Source organism: Meriones unguiculatus, chromosome 7 (genome assembly GCF_030254825.1).
Source record: "Meriones unguiculatus strain TT.TT164.6M chromosome 7, Bangor_MerUng_6.1, whole genome shotgun sequence".
NCBI classification, from domain to species: Eukaryota; Metazoa; Chordata; class Mammalia; order Rodentia; family Muridae; genus Meriones; species Meriones unguiculatus.
Genome location: NC_083355.1, coordinates 90,344,467 through 90,356,872, shown reverse-complemented (window position 1 = coordinate 90,356,872; position 12,406 = coordinate 90,344,467). Strand labels below are relative to the sequence as shown.

Genomic DNA, 12,406 nt, shown 5'->3' with positions numbered 1-12,406 from the left:
GATTAAGTTATATTTTGATTACGTTTGTATTGTACATTAAAATTTTATGTTTTCTGTCATAAATATTATATTTACTTCATTTTTTATATTTAACATTTAATCTAATTGGTTCACTAATTTAACTAATAACAACAGCAGCACAGCAAATACTGCTTGGTGCTTTGTAAGTTCCTGTGTGTCAGGGACTGTGCTGGATTCACCGTGATACACTCAGTCCTGCTCACACCAACATGGAGTTGGCCCTGGCTTTTCGCAGCACTGCTGCGTGGATCCGAGTCTGCCTTCCTCTGCCCTTCCAGTGTTAAGACGAACGGTCCAATCTCTTCCGTCTAGTCGCCACCACCTGACATGACGTGCTCGCCTCCTCCTGTTTTTCCACAGGCTGTGGCCCTCACGGAGATCCTTGCTAGTCTGAACTTAACCCCCAGGGTCATCTCTGATGTGCTTGTCTGCCTCCTGCTTGCATGCCATGCATCAGCGATCCTGCCCACAGTGTCTTCGGCTGAAATCAGAGCCTCTTGTCCCATATCCCTCTTGCTGCCCCTGTCCCCAACCCGATCTGACTTTGTTGTCTTTTCAGTGTTTTTCCACTCATGCCCTAGAAAGACAAAGATCTCAGCCAGGTGTGGTGGCGCATGCCTTTAACCCCAGCACTCAGGGATGCAGAGGCAGGCAGATCTCTGTGAGTTCGAGGCCAGCCTGGTCTACAAAGCGAGTCCAGGACAGCCAGGGCTACGCAGAGAAACCCCGTCTTGAAAAACAACGACAAAGATCTCTTTTTAAAAACCCATGCTTTTTAGACACGTAGCAAAATGGAGAGGAAAGTGAAGAGATTTCTCACCTCCCCTAACCCCCCAAGCTTAGCCTCTTCTCCCAGTATCAGCAGCCCCACATTTGTTTCCATCAGTGAGCTGCCTTCGGCTGGCTTTTCTCCCCCAGAATCCACAGTTTCACTTTTTGGTGTGCTGTATGCTTGGACACATGTGTAATGATATGAGTCCACCACCTATAGTGTAATACAAGTACATTTCAGTGCCTTACACCAACTTTGTCCTGCTATCCATCCCTCCTGCTCCCATCCCCCAGCTATAACCGTCTCCCCCCCCCCCATAGTTTAGCTACACAGGTAGCCTTTTCAGATTGGCCTCTGTCACAGAACACGCACAGACTCTTCTTCCTCCATGACTTTTCATGATGCTGTAGCTCATTTCCTTCTAATGCTGAATGCCATTCCTTTGAGAGGATAGGTGACCGGAGGGGAAAGAACCCTTTCTATGGCTGCTCACGCCTGAGTGAAATCGAGGGCCTCTTGCGTCTCTTCGATGGGACAGGCTTTGGTTGTTTGCTCTACATGGGAAGTCCTTCCCCAGACGTTTGGGGGCTCTCATCTCTCCTTGGGGTGCCCTGACTGCCATGATTAGTGCCATACATTGTACCTACCTCATGCTTCTCCTCCTCCTCTTCCTCCTGTTCCTCCTCTTCCTCCTCCTTCTTCCATATTGTAACTTACCACCATCTAGTAGTCTTTGATTTTTATTTGTTTTGTGATTGGCGTCAGAAGTCTTTGACTACCTGGCTCACTAACACGGCGTAAGCACACACACCCAGGCTGGCACAGTCAATGCCTGCTTGAGTGGATGACCGTGGCCTTGTTTCTGACCCCCTACCCTGTCCCACATGTCCCGCTTTGCTACCTGCTCCCTAAGCACAGCTCTGCTTCTGCCACTTCCGTCCTAATATATCTTTTGTTTCCACTAAAGAAATCCGGGGTGATAGAGGGGGCCTTCCTGGGCCTCTCCTTTCTGCCTTAGGCTAGTGCTCACACTCAGTCTTTCTTCCCACCTCTCTGGTTTGCTGGTGTGCGTTCTCTTTGCCTACACTGGTTACATTCAGTGGTTAGGCCCAGGCCCAAGCACACCTTTCCCCAACAAACCTTTCTTGGTCCCTAACAGCCAGAATGACCTCTTTTTAATTTGAGTGTGTAAGACATTTCCCACTTTCTCCTGTGTGTGTATGTGTGTGTGTGTATGTGTGTGTGTGTGTGTGTGTTTAGCTAGTCCTGTGTTTGGACTTGCAGAAGCAAGGTGTATCATCCCTGTATTACCCACTCCCCTGTTGTTAATATTTTTGCTCCATTAGTGGCCTTTGACGAGATCAGTGATTGATACAGAGCCAGTGCCCGGAAGCCTGGATACCTACCACATACAGCCTCTGTAAAGCTGGGTGTGAGTCTGAGCCGCTTTCACGCGGCTCCGGACCAGGACACATGCTGTCATTGTATCGCCATCATTGCATCAGCCCTGGTGCTAGCAGCGAGGCTGCCAGGACACAGCATGGAACCGTGCTGTCTAGGCTGTATGGCGCTGGAGCTAGACTGCGAGCCATTTGAGTTTAGGTCCTTAACTTTGCATTGCAAACCAGCGTATATAACAAATCAGCTGTGTACCTTTTCATTCCTCTGCACTCACTAACCCATGGATTCGTTAGACACCTGGCAGGCACGCTGATTCGAACATGAAACAATAGGCGCTGAGGACTACTCAGATTCTAGTGTGACACACAGTTAGAAAAACAAGCGAACAAATAAGAGAGTTACAGTTTTGGATAAACGAAGGCCAGCGGGAGGAAGCTGCGTTAAAGGAGGGGTGGAGCTGAGGCAATGTCCCGAGGGAGGGATATGGGTTTAACCACAGTCCTGTGGGATGACAGGAGCCAGCCATGTGAGATCCCCGGAGTGACAGCTCTGAGATGGGTCAGTGCTCATCCTGTCCAGTGAACGGATAGAAGGCCCTGTGGTCAGAGTACAGTTCTGGGGTGTGTGTGTGTGTGGGGAGGTAGGACAGGTGGGCAGGAGCCAGACCCTTCGGGCCTCTGGAGACCTAGTTGTGGCTTTTGGCTTTATGTGAAATGAAAAGGAAGCCGTTTGGAGGGTTTTGACCAGGCAGGTGCATTTAGATTTTGTCAAGATCCCTCCCCTTTCTGCTCTGCGTGGAGAGGACGTGGTGCATGGGCACCAGTGGGGAGGGTCAGTTAGGGGATTCTTTTGTCCCTCCCTCCCTCTCTCCCTCCCCCTCCCTCTCTTCATCCCTCCCCCACCCTTCCCCCTTTCTTCCTTCCCTCCCTTCCTCTTTCCTTCCTTTCTTCCTCCCCCTTTACTGTTAAAAACACAATCACAAATCATTGTTACCAAAGGCCATTGAGGATAGCAGTGGGGAATGTTGTGTTACAAAGTGTTTATTTTTGAGACGTCTATGGACAAGGTCTACTAGTATGTAACAGGGTGATGGGGAGGGTGTCAGTTATGTTGGATGCTTCTGTCCTTCACTCCCATCTCTCTTGACTCCCACTCAGCTTCCTGAGTTCTGGCACTGGCTTTGTTTGTCAGGAGCTCCTGGCTCCTGTCATGGAGTGAGTTGGGTAGATAGTTTCTGGAGTCAGGCCGACATGGCAGGAAATGAAGACAAGTGGGAGCAGTGTATCTGAGGCTTCTAGTGTTACAAGCTGATGGCAAGTGGGATGGAAACTCAAGTGAGAAATCAGCTTGCTCCTGGACTGAGAGACCATAAGATACTTGGGGATCAGCTCAGCCTCCTTCACCTGTTTTCCTTCTTTTCTTTCCCTTTCCTTTCTTTTCTTTCCTTCTTTCCTTCCTTCCTCCCTTTCTTTTTTTCAACTTTTCAGCCTAGAATCCATCTTGTCTATAACAAATTTCTTATCATGAAATATGACAGGGGCGTCAGAACTGTACTGAGCCGCCAAAGGCAATGACCTTTGCATGCCAGCACTTGGAACTTGGCATGATTAAATGGCTTTAAGACCTGGAACAGTTGCAAGATAGAATCAACAAACAGTAGCCACAGTGGTACTTTGTATCCATCCTAACGCCTTTCACCCAAGGTGGTAGAGTATCTGATCTGGCCTTGCCTGGCTTGACTGGTGACCCCCTTTTAAGGTTAGCAGCCAAAAACTCACTCGCTCTGGATCCTAGTCACCATCTCCTAGTGATGGGCTGCAGGCCATCTCCAGCAGACAAGGGCATTTCTCTTTGATGTTAAAGGTTGGCTGCCTTAGTTAGGGTTACAATTTCTGTGATGAAACACCATGATCGAGGCTAGTTATAAACGAAAGCATCTAATTAGGGGCTTCTTAGAGATTCAGGGGGTTAGTTCCTGATTATAGTGACAGGGAGCATGGCAGGCAGGCAGGGTGCTGGAGGAGTAGCTGAGAGCTACATCCTTATCTGTAGGCAGAGAGAAAGGGACTGTGCCTGTCACGGACCACTGAAACCTCAAAGCCCACCTCCAGTGACACACTTCCTTCAACAATTTTTTCTAACCAGTCCAACCAACTGGGGACCAAACATTCAAATATATGAGCCCATGGGGGCCATTCTCCTTCCCACTACCACGTGCTACCAGCTGCTGAACATCCCAAAGACAACCAGAGGAGAAGATAGAAAAGAAGTCACGGGGAATGTTTTATGTCCTTTGGGGGGACTAGCAGAAACCTAGAAGATGGGTGTCTGGGGTGGAATGTTCTGGTAAGTCCCTCTTGGGCTTCCTGCTTTAAAGACAAATTATAGAGGCGTTGACCCGGAGACCATTTGAGCAGTAATGGTGAAATCCGGCTGCATGGGCAGGGCCTACCACTTTCTAAGCCTTTTCATCACCACCACAAGCTGCAGCCCTGTGCCTTACGATAAAGTCACCTGTCTGGCTTCATCTTTGCCATCTTTCCCCAAGCCATTGAGTGCTGGTCACACCACCGTCTTTGTATCCATAAGTTAGAGACTGCTTCGCCAGCCCTTGCCGGTCCAGAACCTCCTAAGCCCATCCATTCACATTCATAACCCTTTTGTAAAGCTGGAAGTGTATCTGAGTTGTGCTTATTCATTTGTTGCTCATCTTCCACATCTCCCTGCTCTTTGCCCGAGCCTCAGGAAAGTCTCCTTTGACCTTCAGGTCAGGCACAGTTCCTCTGGAGCACCCTTTTATAGCCCCGTAAACTTCTCTCTCACAGTCATCATGGCAATGAGGGGGGTTATGTAGTTACGTATGTTATTGGAGTCAGCCCTCCTTTCTTAGTACACTTTAAGGTTTTCTTGGGGCCAGGGCCCTATCCATTTGTTTCTGGCTTGGCTTAGTATCTACATGTGGTCAGCACTGGACAATACTATAGAGCCAAAGAATTGCTACTTTTTGATTGGGTAAGAAGAGGCACAAAACATTATATTGCTCAAAGCCACATCAGTGAGCCTGTGAAAAGCTCCTCGCACCATGTCGCTGGACTCTCTCTCCTGGGCTCCGAGTCCATTCCTTTATATCCCGCTGCCTGGTAGTAACTGGATCCTCTATGCTCTTTTACCCGACTTTAGACCTGGAGGCAGATGCCCACCTCTCCTTTTCTTCTGTACAGGCAGTGAAGCACTCAGGTCCTATCGGGCGCATTGTCTGTTGCAGTGCACCTGAGGAGTCCCAGGAGCAAGTGGGGAGCTAGGCTCACCAGTCCGACCTTGCCCTGGTCATGGCTTTGCTGGATGAGCATGATCACTCAACAACACCCTTTTCAGCCTCAGTTTGTGCACTTCTAGAAATTAAAACTGGCTCCTGTGTTACCATGTTCTGAGGGCTAGGAGAGGGAGCTCATTTGAATTTGTAGACTTAAAGCTTGATTGTAAATCATGGACTGTGATGAAAATCGATTTATTCTCTGCCTGCCTGCCTGTCTGTCTGTCTCTTTCTCCCAGAGTCTAACACATAACTCTGGCTGACCTTAGGTTTACTATGAAACTGAGTGGCCTTGAACTCCTGCTCCTCCTATGCTGGGATTAAAGGCATGCGCCACTACACCCGGCCTTTTTCTTAAAAACAACCCCATCGTGGATTATTATGAGCAGCATATTAAGGGTATGTCCTGGCCTGCTTTCATCAAGCAGGGCCGAGCTCCACAATGTTAGAGAGAGGAGAAATGGCTTTTTATATTCTGGGTTAGCAACATGCCATGTTAAAGACAGTTTTGATATGGCAGCTTTGGAAAAGCATCCTTATACTCTTGCCAACCCTCCGCCTTTTTTGAGGGTGGATGGGTAAAAGGAGTTGAGAAAGGCCAGTGTTCTGGGATGATCTGGATGGAAGGGGCCAGAGGGCTTGAAAGAGTACTGATTCCTCTGAGATTTCAAACCATCAGGCAGCGGCAGCACCCTTGCTTCGCTGAAGAACAAAAAACCCAGGACACCCTCAACACACCCTTTGATGGTTCTTGCCGTCGCCTTTTATCTCTCAACTCTTGTGTTTGATTTTCTTGTCATTGCAGAGGGTTTTGGAAAATGATGAGAATGTAGAAGAAGGGAATGAAGAGGAGGATTTGGAAGAGGATATTCCCAAGCGCAAGAATAGGACCAGAGGACGGGTAAGTGGGAGAAGGCTGCAAGGGACGAGTTCAGGTTGGTTCTAGTCCCCTCCGTACATAGACACACCTCATGGTCTTACTTGGACACTGCTCTGAGGAAGATGCTGGCGGAGCCCCAGGCTGGGAAGGCTGGCATGGACTGGGCATGCCAGTCCTGAGCTGGCAAGAGGAAGGAGAGGAAGCAGAGGCTGCTCTTGAAGGGCTTGGGGTTGGGAGAGCGGAGGGCAAGGAGAATTTTCTGAGACTCCATCATGAAAAGAGTTCTTGCCCTTCTGTTACTTAGGTTTTTCCCAGAATGACGGGATCAGGACACCTGCTTCCTCAGGGCAGGGGCGGGGTGTAGAGAGAAGCCTGCTGGTTGATAGTCCTCTGAATGGACTTTGCATCACCTTTAGAGACATGTGGCTTTGAGATGAACAAGAAAGGTGTGTGTGTGTGGGGGGGCAGAGGTTCGAGTAGCAGAGATTCTGATGGGAAGAAAGAAAACAGTGTTTAGTTCCTAAAAGGGAAGGGAGCTGACCAAGACCATGTTTCACACATTCTGTGTGGTTCTCCAGGGTCTTCTCGTTCAGCCAAGCAGTCTGTGATCTTCTACAGAGATATCCAAGGGCATCATGATAACTAGGCAGAGAGAGACCTCCAGGGGAGGACTATAGCTCTTCACTGGAGAATCTACTTTTGAGGGCTTGAGGGTCTAGCTCCTATCAGCTCTAGGTTAGGACCTTCTCCTTGCTGTGGTTGAGAAGTTAGTCTTGTGTGCCCTGCGGGTTTGGGCCCACTGATAATTATAGCAAGCCTGGGTTTTATACACAGTAGTACCACAGAGACTATGTAACAACACTAGATGCCCGGGACCTCTGCTCAGGTATTAGTCTAGGATCAGGCCTCCCACTGTATTGTAAGCAAGTTCCCAGGCGATTGTTGCATGAAGTCTGGTGCTGGCTACATTGTGATCCGAGGTGGTCCCACTGTTGATAAGAGCCCGAGTTCTCAGTCTGGGAAGGGGCAGCTGTCTGAAGGGGCAGATTCATTGGGACGTCACCATCGTCATCATCATCAGTTACCAGTATTTCCACAGTTTTCTTATGTACTCTTTTCTCCTACTCATTGTTGGTTTTTGTGTTTGTTTCCCACTGGAGTATTTGAAAGTAGATCCTAGGCATTTCATTATGTGTGTGTGTGTGTGTGTGTATCTCTACTAGGCATTTATTATTATTATTTTTTCTGTTAGGCATTTTTATACACCACACAAATACACCTTATTCTAATACCTACAACCCTTGCCCAGTGTATCCACTCTGTGTATGCTACCTGCCTGTTAATTATCCAGTATTTGTCATGCCAGACAGACTGGCATATGAGTATTGCTGTACTTATGTTCCAGTAACCCTTATTATACTTATCAGCCTAGAAGTGTAACAGTAAGGATACCAAGAATTTGTATATACCAAAGAGAACCCAGGAATAGAGTTCCCTCGAAGTAAAAAAAGCAAAAGTTCTCTTTTTAAGTTTCAAGAAAAGTGTTACTTTGCTAAGGCTGGCAAATTTTATGGTAAGACTGAACCTCTCTGTAAAACTTGTGAAGGAGAAATGAACTTGTGCTACTTTTGCTGTTTCACTCCAGGAGTACAAAAGTCATGGCCACAGTGCTTGATAAGTATTTAGTTAAGATGGACAAGGCATTCAGTTATAGGGCTCATTACTCTCCGAGATTCAGGCATCTGCTGGGTGTCTTGGATCATGTTCTCTGTGGGTCAGGGAGCACTTCAGTTGCTTGGAAATTTGAATAGGTTCAGTATCTCTGTGCGCGCATGCGTATATCTATTCTGAGGGGTGAGCACGATCCCTGGGTGGTGGTGTATACTTTGTATTACTTCAGGGGTCTGTGTTTCCAGGCTGTTCTGCCTTTCGTGCCGTTCAAGCTGACCAGGATTCGCTGCTTCTAGACCAGTCTCTCTCCTGTAATGTCCCTCATCAGGGTTTCACCTAATGGTTCTCTGCAGCTGTGGAGCAGGGGGCGGGGAGGTGGAGATGGTGATAGAAGAAACATCTTTTTCATCCTCGGAGACACAGGGGCATGGCGTCCCCTGTGCCTGCTGTGAATGCCAAGAGCTGAGAACCTCCCAACCTTCCCCCACCTCCCAGCTGCCCCCGCCAGACTTTGTAGAATACATTGTGGAAAATGGGCCTGGCACTCCTGGCATGAGTGTGGAAGGTGGGCATTGCTGTGAGTGAGTAGGGACTGGGTGTCTTTTCTGTGGAGGTGTCAGGAGTGACAGGATCCACCGGCCCCTAATATTCACTCAAAACCAGGTGGAGCGAAGGGCTCCTGAGTGAGCCCGCTCCAGAGAGCCGTGATGCTGTTCTGGATGCTTTGTGCTCCGTATCCTCCATTCCCAACAGTGCAGTGCAGCAGCCACTTGCTGCCCGTGGCTGCCTAGTGCGTGTTAGTCCACATTGGTGGGTGCTGTAAATATTAGGTACACACCACATTCTAATAGCTTAGACTAGGAAAAGAATGCCAAACACCTCAGTGTTAGTTTCCGTAAGTTTTTACCATAACGTATTTTGTTATACTGGAGTAAAATGTTATTAAAATTAAAATGTTATTAAAATTAAAACGCACCTGTCTCGTTTTATCGTTTTCATTGTTTTGGAGGTGCTTAGGGCGGAACCCAGGTTTAAATGCTCTAACTAGTTGCTAAGCACTGAGCTACACTCCCAGCTAGCCTAGCTCATTCCTTAAAAAAGAAAAAAAAAAAAACAGCTACTGGCAGATGTGGTAGGCATACACAATCGTGGCTTGGCATTTCAGGAAGGTCAAGGTTGCTCCATCTGGTCAGAAAGAAAGAAGAATTTGAACACAGATCTGTGCCTTTTCTACCGAGTCCTGTCTGGCCCAGGACCCTGCATATGTAGGCTGGATGAATGACCTGAATGAGGAAGGCCGGAAGAAAAGTCGTATCTGAACCTCATGACTGAGTGACAGCTAATGGCTCCAGGTTGTACATGACGCTGTGGACACGTCACCACGAGGAGAGCCCTGGAGGAAGCGGAGGGTGCAGCAGAGGGTCTCGAGGCTGAACGAGTGTGGGAAGCTGCCTCACTCACAGCCTTAAGCTTCCGCACGGACTTTCTGGCTGCTTCTGGAGCTTCCTGGCCACGGGAGAGCAACCACATCTGCCTCTGCAGTCTGGACGAGAGCCTCAGTCTCACCTGGGAGTTTGGTGGGAACGTGAGAGGAGCCCAGCCTCTGTCCCGCAGACGTCTGACAAGACCCTAGCCACTCCGAGAACGTGAAGGAGGCCATGGCTTTCTTTGGTAGTGAGTCTCGGATAGGTTTCCCTATCAGAACCCCACCCAGGAGCGCCAATCTTAGCTCTACCACCTCCTGCACCTCGGGTGAATCATGTTGCTTTTGTGACCTGGGCCTCAGTTTGCTCATCAATAAGTGGGGAACAATAACACAGGGCCAAATTTGAGTGCCTAATAGAGGACAGACAGAGAAGGATATTGTCGAAGCAGATAATTTTCTGAGTTTTAATACTATATATTTTCTGAGGGGCGAGGGCAGTTCATACCCAACGATTACTAATTGTGTCTATGGTAACTACAACCAAGGAAATTAGTGAAATTCATGTGACTGATCCTTGTGTTATCAATCAATCAATCAAACCAATCAAATTAGTAATTATTGGCATACTTGTGGCACAGCTCAGTTTTTCAAACTTGTGCGTGCCCAGGAAGTCCCCAGGGATCTTGCCAAAGAGCAAATTCTGATGTGGTAGTTCTAGGATGTGGGGGGTGGGTGATAAGCTCTTGCCTTGATGGTAAACTCTTGGGAATTGCTGGTCTGAAGTCCATGCTTCCAGTGGCGAGCTGGTGGAGCACTGCCCTCCCTTTCTCTGCTTCAGGAATTCTTTGTACCATTAACAAATACTGACAGCCCCTCAAAGCTATTGTTCTGGGCATAGCAGGTGACATTAATTTCACTAATGATTTGCTGTATTAGAAATTAAGACAAAATTCAGCTTATGAATGTAGCTCATGAATATACAAGTGCACACCGAAAACCTTGTCAAATGTCATGCAGCCTCCGGAAAACCCCACTGTACACTTGTGAGGAACTGAGAATGAAAAAGGCAAATGATCTTTTTAGTGGCACCAAGAGAATGGCTTTTGTTACAAAAAAAAAAGTATTTGTTTTAGTTCTGTGCATGTGGTTCTGTGCAGGTGAGTAAAGGCGTCCTCAGAGGCCACAAGAGGGCGTCAGATCCCCTGGTTGTAAGCCGACTCGTGGGTGCTGGGAACTGAACCTGGGTCCTCCGGAAGAGCAGCAAGTGCTCTTTACTGCTGAGCCACCTCTCCAGCCTATAGGAGAAGAGGTCTGATGCTCACCCCTGGGCATTACATGAGAGCAGCTTTTATAGAGCTAAAGAGGATTTGAAACCCTGGGGTCCTTGTCCCAGATGTGAGTGATCTTTGAAGATCCAGCTCACAAGAAGGGCAGGAAGGTGATGGAATCAGAACTGAGGAGAGTAAGAGCACCACCCACAGCTTCTGCTTCCTATCACTCTGTGGTGCCTGCATTTCCCACACCTCTTAGCACAGGATTCCAGAGTTCCTGAATTTGTGGGCTCCTACAACTCAGGTGACCAAGAGGGGTCACTGTTTTCAGATTCCAAGTCCTTTGATGGTAGAATGTGAGTGGTCCAGGTTGCAGCTAAAACAGGCTTGGCCTAGTAATTAGTTGTCTCCTCCTGAGCCTACCCACCTACGGCCAGTAAGGCAGGGCCCTGTCATTACTGCCATGGCCTCCAGTGTATGAGTGGAAAGTGAGCATCTTCAGGGAGGGAGGATGGGTCTCTTTGGGAGAGTAGGAGTCTAGATTAGAGCCTAGAAATCTGTCCTGCTGTTTCCACTGGCTCTGGGACTATGGGCAACTCACGGACCCATGCAGACCAGGCACCCACTGTCAGACAGCAACATGGTTGGCCCAACTCACAGGGTTATTGCAGGAGCCACCTGAGCTTATGTATATGGAAGAGCTTTGTGCTGTGTATCCAGGAGAATGTTAGGGCTTCGTAATAAAATGCAAGATGCCATCTTTCTCCTTAGGGACCCAAGGCTCAAACTGGGGAGGTGTTAAGTAGGACTCAAGATGGCTTCTCACCGTGTGCTAACAGTCACAAGGAGAGCCTAGTGGATGGCTACCCTCTCGTTGACCCACGCGGGCATGGAGGGTCAATAACTTATTGCACCTCCTACAGGCTTAATGCTGTGTCCAGTGGCCTTATGCCCCTAACTCTAACCATCTCAACAGCTGTGCTGCAGAGGTGTTTCTGTTCCTGTTTTATTTATTCATTTACTGATGTATGCGTTGATCGAGACAGTCTTCTTAAGTAGCTGTGGGTGGTCTGGGACTTCCTGTGTAGACCAGGCTGACTTAAACTTGCAGTATTCATCTTCTGAGTGCTGGGGTAGCAGATGGGCACCACCACATCTGGCTGCTGCCCATTTTATAAATGAGTAGGTTAAGCCCTAGTGGGGGTAACTTGTGTGACAGCCAGCTGGTGCTATCTGTGGTTTGGATATGGCTTGAGTGTCCCCGAGACTTCATGTGATGAAATTTAAAGGCCATTTGAGATGTCGAGAGGTCAGAAACTGGATGGCTGCTGTAGTAGTCAGAGGGAGTTTTAGTAGAGTGACTAGGATTATTAGGTGAGGTCGGGTAGAGCTTCCTGATTGGGTCCTGAGGGTCATTAAGAAGATGGAGAAGGATAGAAGGATTGAAAGAGGCACACAGGAGGGCTCCCTGTTTCTTGCCATGTGACACTCTGTGTTGCCTATGGACTTTGTTAGAAGAAGGATATCACCAGCTGAGTTCCCACCATCAACCAACATAAACCTCTTTTCCTTTCAAAAGTACCTACCTCAGGCTTTTTGTTATAGTAACAAATAACTGGAATTTAAGTTTAGGCCTGTCAGACTTTCAAAC

General features: G+C 48.2%; 1 protein-coding gene across 4 annotated transcripts in view; it reads left to right on the top strand.

Moving 5' to 3' along the window:
• The window catches only part of Dpf3 (double PHD fingers 3), a 269,339-nt gene that overhangs the window by 149,252 nt on the left and 107,681 nt on the right, over nucleotides 1–12,406 (top strand). For all 4 annotated transcript variants that reach the window (XM_021653727.2, XM_060387818.1, XM_060387820.1 and 1 more), the window contains exon 5: nucleotides 6,313–6,408. In XM_021653727.2, coding sequence (XP_021509402.1) covers nucleotides 6,313–6,408 — 96 coding nt within the window. The remainder of the gene's footprint in view (nucleotides 1–6,312; nucleotides 6,409–12,406) is intronic.